This window comes from Hyla sarda, chromosome 7 (assembly GCF_029499605.1).
Source record: "Hyla sarda isolate aHylSar1 chromosome 7, aHylSar1.hap1, whole genome shotgun sequence".
In the NCBI taxonomy this organism is placed as follows: Eukaryota; Metazoa; Chordata; class Amphibia; order Anura; family Hylidae; genus Hyla; species Hyla sarda.
In genome coordinates this window covers 162,724,148-162,744,095 of record NC_079195.1, presented here as the reverse complement: position 1 = coordinate 162,744,095, position 19,948 = coordinate 162,724,148, and the positions used below count along the sequence as shown (strand labels likewise).

Below are 19,948 nucleotides of genomic sequence, written 5' to 3'. Positions count from 1 at the left end.
AGCACGTTTTCTGGCTGCTCCGCTCTGCACATTAAACGAAGTGGTTTATCATATGCCAGCGCGTTTTTTGGCAGCTCCGCTCTGCACATTACAAGCAAGGGTTAATTATATGCCGGCACGCTTTCTGGCTGCAGGGGCTTTGTTACATACATGCAGCGCATGCATGGCTACGTTATGAAAGTTTAGTGATATACATTCTACAGGTATTAATAAAATAAAAAATAATAAAAAAAAGGGCAGGGTTTCTTCGAGGTGTCAGATGATCGAGCACATCATACACGTACTTAATTATTCGTGTCAGGGTGTTTAGTTAGGTTTAGCTTTAGCGTGTTTTACGTATTGGGTGTGTGTTATGCCTAGCATTCTTCTGCCACCCGTGTACAGATATAATTTTGCGGAGCATAGAAAAAAAAATTTGTGTTTATTTGAAAATTAGATAAATTATTTCCTTAGGTGCTACTGTCCCCATTTAGGCTTTAAACCGATCCTCCGTGACAAACACTTCATCAGCAAGGTTGGTCCATGGTAGTTGAAGGGTCACTCAAGGGTACGTGTATATTGTCCTCACGCTCACAGGATATATACTGTACACACGCTCGCAGGGTTTATACTGTACTCACGCTCGTGGGATTTGTACTGTACTCACGCTCGCAGGATTTGTACTGTTCACACGTTCATAGGTTTACAGTATACACGCTCACAGGATTTACATTGTACATATGCTCAGAGGGTTTATACTGTACACTCGCTGGTAGTGATTATGCTGTACACATGCTTGTAGGGTTTATATTGTACATACGCTCAGGGTTCATACGGTACACTCGCTGGTAGTATTCATACTTTACACACGCTCGTAGGGTTATACAGTATACTCGCTCGTAGGGGTCATACAGTATACTTGTTTTGGACAGTTAATTCGTTACAGTCCTATTGTGAGAGTGGCCGTGTCCCACGTGGACTACGAGTTTTTGAAGAGTTGTCTCAATTTCAAGATGATAATGAATTTACGGATGAATGGACATCATTACATCAAGAACACAGCTTAAATCTCACCAAATTGATGTTGAAACGGACAGAAAAAGAATATGCCCTAATTACTGCACAACTGCTTAAAGCTAAATTGGAGCTAAAAACCCGTGTGAACAAAGAGCAATATGAAGTGTTTGAAAAGAAGGTGGAAAAAAAGATATTACCGATCCAAGCTGATATTAAGGAACGTAAAAAGAATAAATATCTGAGAGACAAACAAGACAATGATGGGGGTCATGTTTTTGATTGGAATCTTAAAAAAATGAGAAGACAAAGACGACTGCGGAGACCACCTCAGGATTATTGGACTACAGATTCAGGGTCCGACTCAAGTGGGACTGGCGATACCACTCTTCTTAAAGACCCCTCTAACCCTGTGGTTTTGGGGGACCAACAACTGCACCCACCCGCAAGAGGAGGATACGGCGGGGCAAGTGCAAAAAGATTTTCAAGAAGAGGTGGGATGAAGAGAAAGCAAGTCACCTGGCAACAATAGGTGCCCTTGCCTCTCCAGATCCTACAGGTCAGTCTAACATTATTAATTTGACACAGCATGTTCTCTCTGAAGAATGTCAATCTCTGTTAAGGAAGGGGTTAAATTTCTGTATCAATAACAAATTTAATTTCACGGATTTTACTATAGATTTGTATAAATCTATTAGGAAAATTAATTTACACAGGTTTTTTCTAAGTGGTTACACCCCTGACAAAGAGTCTGATCAGTTAGAAGGGGAAGTTCCAACATTTATTAGCCCGTTGGGCTTTATGGTTAACCCATCCTGGTCAGAACAAGATAGAGATGTTGTATCGTTATTAATGGAAATTGCAGGTGATGAGATAATTCACGATCCAGACAAAGTTACAATTTACAGACCTTTTACAGGAGGTGTTCCATCTACATTTAATCCGCCCTTGCCTGCAGGCTCTAATATCCAAAATTTTATGGAAAGCATCATTCAAGACGTTAAAGCACTGATTTACCCTAAATCTACCCCTAATCTTACGGTGGGAGAAAGGAGTGCTTTAAAATGGTTATCTGAAAACACAGAGATAGTAGTGAAGCCTGCGGATAAGGGCGGCAATGTTGTACTCTTGACCAAAGATTATTACCTACAAGAGGCAAATCGCCAGTTAAGTGATCAAAGTACCTATACAGCACTATTAAAAGATCCCACCACACATTACCAGGAGAGTGCTAGATCACTACTTAGGAGGGGAGTGGAAAGCAATATATTTTCGGAGAGATTTGCTAAAAAAACTTTTTATTACTCACCCACAAAAACCATACTGGTACTGGACACCCAAAATTCACAAAAATGCTCAATTGCCGCCAGGTTGGCCTATTGTTGCGGGCAGGGGCTCAGTTACTGAGCCCCTGTCCCAATACCTTGATTGGGTCCTGCGCCCATTACTACACACTATACCAGCTTATTTAAAAGATACTCAACATTTATTGCAAATTTTGGAAAATTTTGGGTGGCAGGAGCATTTTATTTTGGCTAGCATCGACGTGGAGAGCCTCTATACCCGCATCCCTCAGAGTGCGGGTGTGGAGGCTGTCCGGCGTCGATTGGACCAAACGGAACATCATAGCCCTGTTTACATTAATTATATTTGTGAGATGTTACAGTTTGTATTATCCCATAATGCTTTTCAGTTTAATAATCGCTGGTTTAACCAGCGATCTGGGACTGCGATGGGGACCCCCGTGGCACCTACTTTCGCAAATATTTTTTGGGGGGTCCTAGAGGAAGATAAGGTCTTTTCTTCTAATAATCTCTTCCTTGAATATCTGGCTCTCTACGTTAGATATGTCGACGACGTGCTGGTTATTTGGTCAGGTAGTACGGCCCAGTTTTACCAGTTCGTCGCCTACATGAACGACAATAATTATAATATGCATTTTACTAGTGTGGTGGGCATCAACAATATAGAATTTCTTGACACTAAACTTGTAGCTAAGAATGATTATTTGGAGATCGAGGGATTTAGAAAAACAACGGCTACCAACTCCTTGCTTAGATATGACAGCTTTCATTCCCAACATGTCAAAAAATCTCTTCCTTTCGGACAATTTGTCCGATTGAAACGGATAAATACCACTACGGAAACATTTGAAATACAGGCGAAACAATTGTGGGACAGACTAATAGAGAGGGGTTACCCTGCATCGATCCTGAGTGAGGCACTATTTAAAGTCAGGAGAATACCTCGTAGTCAATTGTTGCATAAAAAGAAAGATTATGATAATACTAAATTAAATACAGAAAATCAAACAAAAATTTTTACGTTTTCCTTCATGTACAGCCCTATGGAAAATAAAATTAGGTCAGCCATATATAAAAATTGGCATATTCTTCAGCAGGACGATATCTTAGGAAAAACACAGTTGAATAAACCATTAATCTCTTTTCGCAGAACTAAGAATATTAGAGATCATATTGTACGAGGAAGATTACATGATGATATGTCCAAAAATTGGATAGAAAAATCTAAACCACAAGGATGTTTTAAATGTGGACAGTGCAATCTGTTCTCACATGATACAAACTAAAAGTATACAATTAGGGTCACAGAATCTCGTTATACATGATTTCGTCACATGCAAATCCACCTACATTGTTTACGCACTGGTTTGTACATGTGGTTTATATTATATTGGGAAGACCATAAGACCATTGCATAAAAGAATTAGGGAACACCTCCGTTCACTCACTACTGGAAAAGGCTGCCCAAAAGTAATAGAACACAGGAAATATAAACACAATAACAGAATTGAAGATTTAAAATTCCTAGGATTAAAAACAGTTGCACCCTTAAAATTTGGTGGAGACAGACATAAATTATTGTTACAAAAAGAATCTGAAATGATTATACTTACAGACGCCATAGGATCATTAGGTTTAAACCTACGGGAGGATCTCAATGTATTTCCATAGTGCAGATGTATGTTGTTAGCATAGGATCTATGTTCACACCTAGCGTTATTAGTACAATGCATAACCCCCGTTTGTGTTACAGAGTTTCAGGCGCTGTTATAGCGATTTAGTAAATACTAATGCTAGTCTCTCTACACTATACACAATATTTGTGCTTTTAACCCTGTAATGTCTATTTTTCTATTTTTGTATTACCTGGTGTATGTATTTAAGGGGGGAAGGGTTAATCGATGTCAGAGGTCACGTGTAAGCGCTCTGCGTAGCGCGAAACCGGTCGACTTACCTGGCGTTCTTGTTGCGTGGACCAGCGATCCCGAATAAAACTTCTTGCTGTTTCCGTGAGTGCCGTCTGTGATCTCTTCTTTCAAGTTATCTACGCTTATGCTTATGGCGGACTGAGCACCGGATTTGTGGCATTTGGACCTGACGGTGCAGTGATCCAGTATACTCCGGCAGTATCGTGAGTGCGGCAGTGCCGACATTTCTCCTTCTCCATGTGTTTCATGCAGTATACTCGCTCGTATGATTTTTGCGGTATACACGCCCGCAGGTTTATACTGTACATTCGCTCAGAGGGTCCATGCTGTACATTCGCTGGTAGTACTTATACTGCACACACACTTGTAGGTTTCATGTCGTGCATACGCTCGTAGGAAGTATACTGTACATAACACTCTCACATACATACGCTCACAGATCAGTGGTGCTGTTACACGTTATATCCACTTGTTACTTTGATACTATGGATAAGAATTTATTGCCATGGTAGCATTTATAGTGGGCATTCGTTCATATAGTTCGTTGTATATACGCACACACTTCATTCGGTCTATACACTCAAGGTTTCATGCTAATGATTAGTTCATGTAGTTCACACGTTATAGTGTTTACGATGCACTTTTTTAGGTGCATTGTAGTTTCTGCAGTACATATAGTTAAATAGCATTGGGGCACATGCGTTCCTCACTTTAGTGTTTATACAGCTGTTGGGGTCGGGGCCTCATATCTACCATAATATTGGAAAAATTGACCTGGCATCAGGCGCTCGGGGATCCAGAGAGATCTCACGACCAGTTCATGGAGGTGGATAGGAATTCAAGCTTTATTAGTATACAACAACGCGTTTCGGGGTTAGCATACCCCTTCTTCAGATTGACAGATTTGTACAGTACAGTGCAACAGAGAGCTTTTTATACACATATTGATTGAGAAACAAAATGGTGGCAAGGTCAGAGGTTCAGGATGGGAGGTACAGCAGTAGCAATAGAAATGCAAAAAAACTGGGAACTTTATCTTTAGATTGACTCTTGTACTTTATACCTATATATAGGGATAACAGTAACTTTAAATAAAGAGAAGGAAATGTGCTTTATTAGATAATGTAAAGCAAAGGTGTAATACTTGATCCGGTTCATATGTTAGATAGAGGCTTGATGCGCACTCGTTGTGAACATTGCCGTGCGCTCCACGGCATGTAAACAACGGCCGCATGTCGCCGCTCTGTTTATAAACAGAGAGGAGATGCGGCGTGTAGGTTGCTACGGACGCGTCGCTAGGGAGCGGGTCCGTAAAGATGATATGTTACAGAGCAGGCGCATGGTTTAGCGCTGCTCTGTGTATGTCAGGTAAAAGGAAACTATATATGTGTGGAACAAAGTTTTAACAGCACAGTTTTGCTTAATATATAGAGATGAATGTATTACATGAAAATTTAATACATTTTTAACAAAATATATTATTATAGAATAAGTTTGTATCAGCAAAAATCAAAGGGTGCATATGTAAATTAAAATAGGATGAATCAGTTAATAGGATAACAAGGGCTGGATAATATACATGCAAATAAATAAATAAATAGATAAATATGTAATATTACAATATTTATCTATTTATTTATTTATTTGCATGTATATTATCCAGCCCTTGTTATCCTATTAACTGATTCATCCTATTTTAATTTACATATGCACCCTTTGATTTTTGCTGATACAAACTTATTCTATAATAATATATTTTGTTAAAAATGTATTAAATTTTCATGTAATACATTCATCTCTATATATTAAGCAAAACTGTGCCGTTAAAACTTTGTTCCACACATATATAGTTTCCTTTTACCTGACATGCACAGAGCAGCGCTAAACCATGCGCCTGCTCTGTAACATATCATCTTTACGGACCCGCTCCCTAGCGACGCGTCCGTAGCAACCTACACGCCGCATCTCCGCTCTGTTTATAAACAGAGCGGCGACATGCGGCCGTTGTTTACATGCCGTGGAGCGCACGGCAATGTTCACAACGAGTGCGCATCAAGCCTCTATCTAACATATGAACCGGATCAAGTATTACACCTTTGCTTTACATTATCTAATAAAGCACATTTCCTTCTCTTTATTTGAAGTTACTGTTATCCCTATATATAGGTATAAAGTACAAGAGTCAATCTAAAGATAAAGTTCCCAGTTTTTTTGCATTTCTATTGCTACTGCTGTACCTCCCATCCTGAACCTCTGACCTTGCCACCATTTTGTTTCTCAATCAATGTGTGTATTAAAAGCTCTCTGTTGCACTGTACTGTACAAATCTGTCAATCTGAAGAAGGGGTATGCTAACCCCGAAACGCGTTGTTGTATACTAATAAAGCTTGAATTCCTATCCACCTCCATGAACTGGTCGTGAGATCTCTCTGAATCCCCGAGCGCCTGATGCCAGGTCAATTTTTCCAATATTAAGCTCACCCACAGGATCTCCTCTTTGGATCCATCCTGAAGACCTGTAGGCTTGCACGGAATCCTTCATTACCTCAGATTGAGGTTATATGCGTATTATTATACGCTCCAGGTGAGCGGCCATTCATTAGACCCCTTACGTATCCCCACTCTACGTGGGTCTCTGTATAAATTTTTAGGGTAATGCACTAGGCGCCTCCTTGGGCCTTCTCTTTTTTTCTATTTGTTTACAGGTTTCATATCTACCATGTCAGCAGGGGATGGGGCTCAGTAGTTATTACTGACACGTTTCCAGAGCAACAGCCTCATGACACATAGGCGGTGTATACCCATTATACCTGCCACGTCTGCAGGGGGATACATTGCATAATTGTTGTTACTGACACGTTTTCAGAACAATGATTACACAACACGACTTCAGGTTGGCGACAGTGTCATTATATACGTCATGTTATTCCCCCGTTGGGTCATGCACAGGGATACAGCTTTATTTTTAGTTGTTGATTGCCATTTATTTTCGGCCTGTCACGTCTACAGGTCGGTTCAGTCGCAACCTGACACAACTTCAGGTTGGCGGAAACGTCGTTATGGGTCCATAGGTTTACTTAGCATTTGGGTTGTGCATACAGTGACTTGGCTCTGTGTGGTTGGTCTTGTTGTCGGCTTCAGGTTGACGTTACTGATGACGTGTCGGTCGAGTTTCATCGTCATGTTTGCTGCGTTAGTGGTTTCATTGCCGGTCACATCCACAGGCTGGTTACAGTGATAACCTGACACAGGTTTAGGTAAGTGACTTGGTGGTCATTTGTGCATGCATGTTGGTAGCACTTGGAGTTGTGAATACGGGCATAGGGTTGTTCCCTGTTGAGACTTTTTCACGTCCACAGCCACAGAGATCTTCTAACACGCAGTCTGGAATACCTACACTATGTTTATGACAGACGCAGAGGATGTCTAGGGTGCATTTTGTTTTTACTTGCATTTATTGAATTTTGCCACTCTTCTTTGAATCCAGCCCCTCTAGCTGTCAGCCCTGGCAACTGGCTTAGTTAGTCGGCTAGCTGACATCTATGTAATTCCCCATTGGGACATCAGGGCGGCTTAACGCGCTGTCCTTCAGTTGTCATGGTTTCCTAAGGTTAGAGGAATTACATGCAGGTGCATGGCCGTAGTTACAATAACTTTACAGGGATGTAAATAATTACTTATTGAAATTGTATAGCAGATCAATGTTATTGTCAGGTTACTATCATACAGCATTTTCTCAAGTCCCACGAGTGATGCTCAGCTGAGTATTGCAATCTTCGCTTCCACATGTCAAGGGTCCAATGGGGTCAGCAGATGCCATTGTTTAGGGGGCGGCACTCACTGCAAGTTGTTTTGTCAAGTATGTTCGTATTCTTGTTAATTCTTTAAAGCAATCCATCCATCATATCCAGTCATTCCCTTAGCATTAGGCCTGCTGCACTGGCGTCACATCATGGTGTGCCAGCATACATGGTTAGGTAATAGGGGTGCTGGGGAGCCAGTACCTACATGCGCTATACCTCCATTTCATAGTCTGTAACGCACGATGCATTTCAGTCATTGGTCACGGGGTTGTTGCACGAGTTAATAGCGCTTTGTTCTCATTATGGACCTCCGGCCGTCATGTTGGATGATCGGATCCCCGTGGCTGCGACCAGTTGTGAGCTGGGATTCACAAGCAAAATCTCACAAAATTGAGTACACTCCTCACATTTTTGTAAATATTTTATTATACCTTTTCATGTGATTATGCACATTTAAAGTAGTGAGCACACACCCTGTAAAACAGTGTTTAATATTGTGTCCCCTCAAAATAACTCAACACACAGCCATTAAAGTCTAAACATTTTTTTAAAAATGAGTACACCCCTAAGTGGAAATGTCGACATTGGGCCAAAAGTGTTAATATTTTGGTAAGTAATAAATCATCCGCAAAGAGATTAACCTTTATAGGTTGAATTAGCTATGGTTACCTCTGAGATGTCCTGATTGTCATGGATGATACTCGCCTGGGGCTCCATAGCCAATGCATATAGTGCTGGGGACAAAGGACATCCCTGATGAGTACCACGCTCAATTTCAATGGGAATAGGAGAGGGAGAGGGAAGTTTAAGATAGGCTTGGGGCTTGGAGTAGAGAGGTTGAAGAGTAGTCACAAAGGGTCCGGAGAAGCCCATAGACGGAAGGACTCCAAAAAGATAGGGCCAGGAGACTGTGTCGAAGGCTTTTTCTATATTGAGACCCAGTAAAGAGGTTGAAGAGTAGTCACAAAGGATCCGGAGAAGCCCTTAGACGGAAGGACTCCAAAAAGATAGGGCCAGGAGACTGTGTTGAAGGCTTTTTCTATATTGAGACCCAGTAAAGTTAAAGGAGCGAAGGTCGTGGAAGCCCAGTGAACTATATTTATCATGTTACGAATGTTATCGGGCGCCTGCCATTCTACGATAAACCCCACTTGATCATTGTGGACTACACTGGGGAGTATGGAGTTGAGTCTATGAGCTAGAATGGATGTGAACATTTTTCTTTCAAAATTAATAAGGCAGATGGAATGGTAATTAGAGGGGGGTAATGGATCTTTATTGGGCTTGGAAATAACAACTATAGAGGCAGTTAGAAATTCAGGGGGCATAGGGGAAGCAGATAGTAATTTATTGCAAATGAGATAATATGCGGGATAAAAACAATAAACCTCACTTTACTAATGAAATATTACTGTGTCGTACAGATATTTGATAGCTCAAAATGAAATTGCTGATCCAAATACCCAAATCACTGAAATTGTCAGGGGTGCCTAAACTTTTGCATACAACGTGTGTGTGTGTGTATATATATATATATATATATATATATATATATATATATAATGCTAAATTATAGAATGTTGAAGAATTTTGTAATACCTTTTTTTTTTTATGGACTAACAGTATATTGTAGCAAGAGGCTTTTGGGAGGGGTGGAATTCTCTATTGGGAGGCGAAGACAAACATGTAGGCCAGTGCTGTCTGCTTGCCCCCAGGCTAAAATTTGCAGGCCAGCCCTTTCCTGTACACAAATAGCATGGACTGCAAGGAGGCTGTATACAGTTCTTTACACTCCTGTTTTCTTGTTTTAAAGGAAAATCTGTCATCAACCTCTGATCGATTTACAAGATAAGCAGCAAAATGACCAAATTGTTTCTCCTGCATCCTATCACCCTCCCTCACTACAGCTAACTTGTTGGGAGTTGAATGCAGGGCTGCATGCTTTGTCCCACCCGCCCCCAGCAAATTGCCTCCCTCTGTATTATGAAAGTGGCGCTGCTGGGGTGAAATGCTCACCTTGCTTATTGGGTGGTGCAGTCCTGGGTATTACCATGCAAAACAATAAGAATTTGCGACTTTTTAGCCCCTTTACACCAATCCTTTACAACAATGAGGGAAGGGCAACAACCACATTTACTATAATTTACACTAGTGACTGGCGTAAATTATTGTGGAACTCTACACCAGCTCATAGCTGCCGGATGGCCAACAAATGGGCTGGACTTGTGCAGGACACCCATTAAAACAAATGTTTGCCCCAGATTTTAGCAGAATTCATCCAGCCCTCATTGTAGAGTTCATACAGTTTAGCAATCACAGCTGGTATTGGATCTGTAAAGTCCTTTGCCCTTTCCACCAAAAACTGGTATCCTAGGCATTTGCCGAGGGCAGATTTTCTCTCTTTTTATTTTTTTTTGCTTTAACTAAACACTTATAGTTGTTTATACAGTAAGCAGTAAGGATGATTGGGTAGCATGGCAACGTTATAAAGTTGTGGGAACACTTAAATGTGCACTGTCAGATACAATAACTTTTGATATGTAAGAAAGCATGCAAAAACAATATGTTTTGCAATTGCTTTCATCAGAAAATTTTCATACTGAATAAGCCAGTCAAAAAAGTGGCCAGTAGGGGTCCCCCTGCCTCCTGGGACATACCAGCCCTGCAGTTTCCAGAGATCATCAACATGTCATGGACACCTGAGTGATTGACAGGGTTGCAGACAGGTCCAGAACTGCTGTGCTCTCTGTGAGTCAGAGCAGTCAGGGAGGGGGAGGAGTCACCACATTGAAGAGAAGAGAAGGACACGCCCCATGCCTCTGCATGAACAGAAACCTCACTGAGCAATAACTGCAAGTAAATAAAGGTAATTCTGAGAGAAATATAGGTGGTAGTCCAAAAATTTGATGTACATGACCAGAATAAGATACTGAGCAACATGTAAGTTTTCTTTTTTTTTTTTTTGGGGGGGGGGGGGGGGGATTTAACAGGTACGCTTTAATTAAAGCCTTATGAGAACATGTCATAGGGGGTAGGTTTACTACTCACATACTCAGTGCACTCACATATTACAGTAGTATACAAAACGCAATTGACATAAAAAAAAAACAATATCTGTGCATAGGTAATGATGTACATTACGACTATCATAGTAGCAAGCATCAACCAATAATTTGTGTCCTTTCCTTAATAAATAGTGCAGAAACTCACCTATCCACTGGAACTTCGTGCAGCATCCAACAATGCAGACACACAGTAAGGCAAATGAAAGGCACAGGATCACCACAAGAGAGAGATTGAATTTGCTTGTGTAGGTAGTGACTGTTAAAGAGATAACAAGTTAACTTCTGACATGGAGGCCGCATTTACAAAAGAAAACAGCAGAAGAACATAACATCTCTCTGTTCCTCTATATTTCTAAATAATTGAGAGAAAAATTAGGACAAATTCTGCTGTGTGGATGAGCCATAAAACTATGAACGAATGTAGATAAATGAAAACTTGTGACTTGAAAAGACTTCAGTGGGGAAAAGTAGTGGACTGTACCTATAAACTGAGATGCCCACTAGCACAAACTGGGATTCATACCTGGTGTATTACAAAAGATCCAATGTCCATCCTTATTATAGTTTCGTGTTGTTGAGCACCACAATTGGTTATCAGATCTTCCCTCTTTGGTGCAGGAGGTGAAGTGATTGTTAGCAAAAATGAAAGGGAAAGTACACTGTGCAATTAAGGGTTTTTCTTCAGCACCTACAAAAATAAATATATATATATATATATATATATATATATATATATATATATATAGACAAAGAATAAGTCAGCCAGCACTTTAGTTGATACCAAACTATTATATGGACCTGGCCTACAGGTGCACGCTACTAGGCTAGATATACAGCAACAGAAGAATGCAGCAGCACACTGCCAGCACAAGGATATAGGTGCAACATGAATATGCAGTTAAAACATGGAGAGCTATACAGCTATGGTGTAATAGATGCAAATGTGAAACTATGAAATAGTGAGGCACTTAGCTCGCAAATTTGTCTCCGCCGGCGGTCAAATAGCTTGGACCGTCCCACCGTGATAAGGTAGCCTCCTGGGACGGACCCTACACTGTGAATATGCCTCTGTGTGAACAGTTCAGTAAGCATGGCAGGATCTGGAACATCCAAGCCACCTTATATACACACCTGATAGAGGTGGGTGGGGTGCAAGGCCAACATAGAGGTAGCCACTCCCCCGTATGTGCAATACAGACAAAGAATAAGTCAGCCAGCACTTTAGTTGATACCAAACTATTATATGGACCTAAGCTATTTGACCGCCGGCGGAGACAAATTTGCGAGCTAAGTGCCTCACTATTTCATAGTTTCACATTTGCATCTATTACACCATAGCTGTATAGCTCTCCATGTTTTAACTGCATATTCATGTTGCACCTATATCCTTGTGCTGGCAGTGTGCTGCTGCATTCTTCTGTTGCTGTATATATATATATATTTGTCATGGAGGCCTCATCCTTATAACATGTTCTGTTTACTTCACTTGTATCAGAATGTTACCATACACTTTGCTTTTAACATCATTGTCCATGAGGTTGTGTCCTCAAAAGTCAGGAACCTAAGTTCTTACCAGGTTGTATAGAATTTCCATGTGTGGACCTATTACAGGTTGGAATTTCATAATCCCATGAAGGTCATAAGAATATTCAGCACCCTAGACTATAGTGAGGCTAGGTCTTTGCTGCGTTAGTATTGTCTGTTGGAAATATAGTTATAATATTGCGGTAGTCCCTGACTCTAATATATGCCTATGAAGGTCATACATGGGGACCCATGTTAAAAAAGAAGAGGGCAAACCAGCTGCCCCTTGAGCCCTCTCCATTCTCCTCTAGGACATGGCACAGGTGGAGGGGGAGGGCCCAGGTTGCATCTGTGAGGAGATAGCACCTGCAATGTATATTCATGTGGACCCCTTCAAGCTTTTTTTTCATTAAACATAAGTGTGTGCGTGTGAGAGGGGACTATATACACACTGTGGTGTAGGTTAATTGTTAATTTATCTGACCCCTAATCCCTCTTATTTTAGATATAAAATAGGAACTTCCTTGGTTTCAGGGTGCTGTACCTTTATGCCAAAATAAAAATATTAAATATAATGTCTTAATTACCCAAAGTGGTGCAAAACTCCCACTTTAAATCCAGGTCATAGTCCAAAGTCTTAGAACACCAATAGGCATGATCCATCCGACTGTTGGGTATGCAAGAGTAATATAAGCGCTGGAGATACTTGAATGGAAATACACAATGTGGGGATGTGACATTCAGACCTGAAAAAAGAAAGGTAATTACTGAAAACCTTTTCCATCATGCTTAATATAATATTGTGTACTATGCTACAAAAAAAATACTTACCTTCCAACATCTTCACTCTTCCAACTACAAGAATTGGAGAAAAGATTAGAATTAGAGAAAAGATTTTAAATTAATTCATATTTTTCTGAATCCATATTAAACATTTCATTATATAGACAAATATGTACAAGTACAGAATGTTACCAGAGTTTAGAGACTAAAATATTGGTGGCCTTTACTTAGTATTAGCTATCAAAGCTTTTTAATGCAATAAGTCTTTATTAAAAAAATATATATTTCTACATACAGGAAACAGGAAGTACAGAGGATGTCTATCCCCAAAATAGAAAAGGCACAGTGCAATAATTAGTTACATAGTTCATAAGGTTTAAAACATACAAGAGTCAAGCTCTACCGTAGGGACGGGCTGCACCTCAATGGGGAGGGTGCAGCTGTGCTTGGGGAGAAGATGGCTAGAAGGGTGGACGAGTGTTTAAACTAGGGACTAGGGGGGAGGGAACCTACAACATAGAGGGGGAAGATAGTGTAGATAGAGAGGGGGGACTAAGTAATATACCTGCAGTTGGAGTGGTGGGAGGGGTTAGAATAATTAATAGGGATAGGCTTCATAGGAAGAAAAACATATAGAGGTAAGTGAAAGTTTGTTTTGTCTTTTTTTGCAGCCCGGGCAGGACGGAATAGAAAAAGTCTGCACCGGACATCTCCTTTAACTCTGCAGGGTGCCCAAACTTTTGCAGATGCCATTTTTTTTGTTTTCTGTTATTTTGAAAGTGTAAATGATGGAAATAAAATCTAACTTTTGTTGACATATTATAAGAATGTCTAATCTGTAATTTGATGCCTTTTGGAGATTTTTCCATCTTTCCTTGGCTTCTTTATGCACATTAATACAAATTTTTACCTGGGGTGCCCAAACTTTTGATCCCCACTGTACATGGTGGATGCTGAGGGTTCTCTACTATCCCTTATGGACTTACTTGATTGATTTGGTGCAATCTCGGGCTAAATCCTCCCTAATGGCATTTTCATCTGGGGTCCCTCTCTCTCACTCTCTTCAGGCAAGGGTGCAGATTGTTCCTCGCTTCCGATACTTAGGAGTGGAGGTAACTCCGTCCCTGTTAGACTATATCCCTCTGAACTTGTAGCCACTTTTGCACTCCACTGTGGAGCGACTGACTGCCTGGTCCACACTCCCTCTCTCCCTAGCTGGCAGGATGAATATATTTAATTCCTTTATCTTTTTCACTTAGCCCGGTCACTCCCCCCAGGAAATATTTTAATGCGCTGTGTGGTGCTCTGGGATCCTTCTATTGGCAGGGAAAACCTCCCAGACTCAGTTCTTCCTTTCCCACTCCTCTGTCAACCATAGCTAAAGTGTGGTCCATGGTGTTGAGTAAATTTCTGCAGCCTCTGGTATCTCCTAGGACACCCTTGTGGGGGAATGTACATCAACCTTACCTACATGGGTTACAGGAGGCCAGTTTTTGGGGTTCTCACGGTGTCAAATTTGCGATCCACTTTTTCCGGGAAGATCAGGTTTTCCTATCCTTTTTGGACATGAGGGAATGTTATGGCATGCCTGGAAGCGCCTTGTTTAGGTATTTTCAGCTCCGGCATGCGGTTCAGGTGCAGGTTGGCTCCCTGACGTTTACCCCTGTGTTTTCTGATGTGGAGCTTCTCCTGGACACCAAGGATCTATCTAAACCTCTTACTCAATCCTATGCCCTTCTGCAGTCACTGGGGCCTAGCCTTTTCTCCCTAGCCTTTCCTAAATGGGTGGCTGATATCCCAGGTTTGTCCGAGTGTCAGTGGAAGGAGGTTGAAGGTTCTTACTATTCAACTGTGGTTAGCAGTAGAGATATGCTGATCCAATCTAGATATGTCTTGAGGTTGTATTACAACCCTTCTAAGCTTAAGCATATCGGACTTTCTTCATCTGACCTGTGCTTAAGATGCTCTTTGGAGGTTGGTACCTTCTTGCATGCAGTCTGGGAGTGTCCCATCATTGCTGTCTTCTGGAGGGAGGTGATGGAGTTTCTGGCTGATCATTTAGACTTCCCTTTTATACTCAACCCTGTGGTGTGCCTGCTGGGGGTTATTAATGACTTGATCTCTAGTGCACATAGACGCTTTCTGATTTGTGTCCTGCTATTTTTTGCCTGTAAAGTGGTAGTCATGACATGGAAGGATACATCCACCCCCCCCCCCCACCCGCTGTCTGGATGGTTAACTTTGGTAAATACATATTCCCGTTGTACCAGGCTCTATATATGAGACGTAAGTGCCATAAGAAATTTGACAGGGTATGGACCCCCTGGCTTTTGCTGGATGTCTCGGGTGACCTGCTGGTCAGATTGACTCAGTAGGTCGATATGGGGTACTATTGCCCTTTACAAGAAGGGGCTGGGATGGGGGTGGGTGCCGGGAACTGTGCTTGCTTGTATGTCTGGGTGAATGTTTGTGTTGGGCCTCCTCTGGTCGGGTCTCAGATTCACCCTTGTCTTCCACTGGTGCTCATCCTGGTGTAATCTGCCTCCTTGTTACCGTTTCAGTGGTGGTCTCTGGGACCTTCAGGGAGTGTTATTGTCTATGTTGCTATTTTATCGCCACACTAGCGGTGTTTGGTATTAAAAATTGCAAAACTTAAATAAATACTTAAAAAAATAAATAAAAAAACCTATTGGAGTAAAACACCAGCCGGTGATTACTTTTGCCTGGACAGTATCTAGGCCCTTGACAGATCAACAGGTCCAAAATAGTACACTACTTAGATGTATGTATGTGGTATGCCCTTATGAGGGCAGAACATTGCACTACAGTACGCTTAAAAAAACATATTTTAGTAAAACACCAGCCGGTGATTACTTTTGCCTGGACTTTCACCGTATGTAGGCCCTTGACAGATAAACAGGTACAAAATAGTACACTACTTAGATTTATGTATGTGGTATGCCCTTATGAGGGCAGAACATTGCACTACAGTACGCTTAGAAAAACATATTTTAGTAAAACACAAGCCGGTGATTACTTTTGCCTGGACTTTCACAGTATGTAGGCCCTTGACAGAATAACAGGTACAAAATAGTACACTACTTAGATGTATGTATGTGGTATGCTCTTACGAGGGCAGAAAAATGTGGTACAGTACACTTAAAAACACATATTTTAGTATAACACCAGCCAGTGATTACTTTTGCCTGGACTTTCACAGTATGTAGGCCCTTGACAGATAAACAGGTACAAAATAGTACACTACTTAAATGGACGTATGTGGTATGCACTTATGAGGGCAGAAAATTGCACTACAGTACGCTTAAAAAAACATATTTTAGTAAAACACCAGCCAGTGATTACTTTTGCTTGGACTTTCACAGTATGTAGACCCTTGACAGAATAACAGGTACAAAATAGTACACTACTTAGATGTATGTATGTGGTATGCACTTATGAGGACAGAAACATGCGCTACAGTACGCTTAATAAATGGTATCTTAGTAAAACACCAGCCGGTGTTTTTTCTTTTTGTAAGTATTTATCTAACCAATTTCAGATTATAATACAGCAATTCAACAACACTCCATAAGGGTCAAGTGCCAGCCTCCCCCCCCCCAATATGTAGGGTAAAATTCATGTCCATCAGGTCTAATTAAAAAGAGGATGGGGAATAGCCCCTGACCCCCAAGAGCAACATATAACACCAACACAAGACAAAACAACCACCCACACATTCACACACGGGGAGCACCCCCCCCCCCTCTCACGGACCCAGGAAGCATCCAGCTCACCTAATTAGGAGAAGCAACTCTTTCCTGTGGTACCACCGATTCATCAATAAGCAGCCAGGGCATCCATATTTTGTCAAATTTCTTGGGACCTTTTACGGCTTATGTATAACAGTCTATACATGGGGATGTATTTGTTGACCAAGTTAAATCATCTTGTTAAGGGGGGAGAGGAAGAGTCCTTCCAAGCCATTATCAAAACTTTCCTAGTGCAAAACAGCAAAAAATCTGACGAGCAGGCGCCTATGGGAGCCCGTAGCCAGATCATTCATTACTACCAGAAGGCATACTTCAGGGGAGAAAACATACGGGAACTCCAAGTGATCCACCAGAAACCTCATCACTGCTCTCCAAAAAGTTTCAGCACATGAACAACTCCACATAGCGTGTAATAGGGTACCCACCTCATCCTGACATCTAAAGCACACATTGGATGCAGAGACCCCAATGCGACACAACTTAACTGGAGTATAATATAAGCGTAGTATAAATTTCATCTGAATTAGGAGATCTCCTGGCACTCACAACCGTAGGATAATAAGATTTGACCACCTCCCTCCATTGGTCCTCCGTCAGACCGGGAATATCATCCACCCACTTGACATAGGCTAACTCAAAGGGATCTGGGCCCACAGATTGCAAAAGAGCATATGATTGGGTCAAAGGCTTGGAAGGTCAGTGGTGCCCAAAAGCAACTCCACTTCTGAAAAGGCTGGGGCCACATCAAGGGGGCCAAACTGTGTCAGCACTGCATGTCTCAACTGGAGGTACCGAAACTGGGCACTCCAAGGGAGACTAAACCGGTCACTTAATTCCTGCAATGTGGGAAATGAGGGGAATTCCCCAAATAAGTGCATGACAAACTTGACCCCATGATCGCTCCAGAATCCTGCTGTATCCAACTTCTGTAGGTGGACCAAATTGGGATTCCCCCACAAGGGTGCTCTGGGAGATACAGCCGGTTGTGGAAAGCGTCCGGAGACCACCGACCACACCGCAGCCACAGTCTTTATAGGAGTCAGTAGCCTAGAAGGGGGAGAGTATCTATAAAGAGCATTAGTTAGAGTTTCATACGAACCCTTAAGAGCTCCAGCCAGGGCAGTCGCTGCATTCGCCAGATCCAGGTCTATCCATCAGGCCGCATACACCATTTGAGATGCTAGGAAATAATCATACATGTTTGGGCAAGCCAATCCCCCCCCCCCCAGCTTGGACGTCTGAAGCAAAGCCTGAGCCAGTCTTGGTGGTTTATCCTGCCAAAAGAAGGACCTCAAAATACCACTCAGCCTCTTAAAAAACTTTTTGGGGGGGAACACAGGAGAAAAATGAAAGAGATAAAGGAATTTGGGTAAATATATCATCTTAAAAATATTGATTCTACCAGCCAAGGAGAGAGGCAGTGCATTCCAAGACTGTAACTTAGTTGTTACCATCTCTAACACCCGATTCAGGTTCAGCCGCATAAAGTCCGACACAGAGGGAGAAACCTCCACCCCCAGATACCTAAACTGAGCAACCACCCTCAACCCCTGAGAAACCATCTGGGGGGGCCCAACCTTCCCAGAGAGAGCCATCAGTGAGGATTTCACCCCAATTTACTGTAAGACCCGAGAAAGACCTAAAAGTATCTAACAGCGAACAAAGAGCCTCCAAGGATGCTCCAACATCCGCCAGATAGACCAAAGTATCATCTGCATACATAGATACTTTTTCCACTATGGAACCCCTAGAAACCCCCTCAGTATCACCTGAGTTATTGATGGCAGCGGCCAAGGGCTCCACTGCTAGGGCAAATAGAAAGGGAGATAGTGGACAGCCTTGTCTCGTCCCCCTGGCCAACATGAAGGGCTCGGAGACTTCCAAATTTGTGCGGACTCGCTCTCTATTTCTATCGTACAGCAAACGTACCCATGCCCGAAACCTGCGGCCAAACCGCAATCTCCCCAAAACTCCTCGCAAGTATAGCCACTCCTCTGAATCAAAGGCCTTGTATATATCTAAGCTAACCACATAGCCCTCCAATCCATCTCTGTCCGCCTCCGCTATATTTAAGAACAGGCGCTGCACATTGATATCTGTGGCCCTCCCTGGCATAAAGCCCGTCTGGTCAGGGTGAACGACATTAGCTATCACCTTACAAAATCTATTAGCCAACATCTTGGCCAGCAGTTTAATGTCAACATTTAGAAGGGAAATAGGTCTAAAGGAGTCTTGTAGAGTTGGGTCCTTGCCCGGCTTAGGGAGCACAACTATCATAGCCTCTCTCATGGAATCAGGGAGGGATCTGTTCTCCATAGCCACATTGTAAAGATTTTTTAGGATAGGTATCAGCTTCTCTTTATTCACCCTGTACCAATCCCCAATCAGACCATCTGCTCCCAGAGTTTTCCCCGACTGCAAGGATGAGATAGCTACTGAAATTTCTTCATCAGAAAACGGGGCATCAAGCTCCATTGCCTGGCCGGCAGTCAGAGTCTTAAGGGAAAGCCCCTGCAGAAAGGACACTAGTCCCTCCGGCACGGACAACTGCCGAGGGGAGTACAGATCTCTATAAAAGTCGTGAAAAACTTTATTAATATCCCCAGGACCAGTAAGTAAGACCCCATCTGTCCCCAAGTTACAGGGTATGGCAGCTGCCTGCCTATGCTCCCTAGCCAAATATGCCAGCAATCTGCCATTCTTATCTCCAAACTCGAAAATTGCAGCTTCCCTATCTATTAACCGCTTCTGAATTCTTTCCTTCTGTAATATTAGAAG

The 19,948-nt window shown here is 42.0% G+C and overlaps 1 protein-coding gene across 1 annotated transcript in view; it reads right to left on the bottom strand.

Annotated features, from left to right (window-relative positions):
* Positions 1-19,948, bottom strand: part of LOC130282672 (72 kDa type IV collagenase-like) — a 150,676-nt gene that overhangs the window by 115,556 nt on the left and 15,172 nt on the right. The window contains exons 2-5 of the mRNA XM_056531161.1: positions 13,449-13,472; positions 13,205-13,363; positions 11,617-11,781; positions 11,239-11,349 (exon numbers count right to left, since the gene is read on the bottom strand). Of these exons, the coding sequence (XP_056387136.1) occupies positions 11,239-11,349; positions 11,617-11,781; positions 13,205-13,363; positions 13,449-13,472 (459 nt within the window). The remainder of the gene's footprint in view (positions 1-11,238; positions 11,350-11,616; positions 11,782-13,204; positions 13,364-13,448; positions 13,473-19,948) is intronic.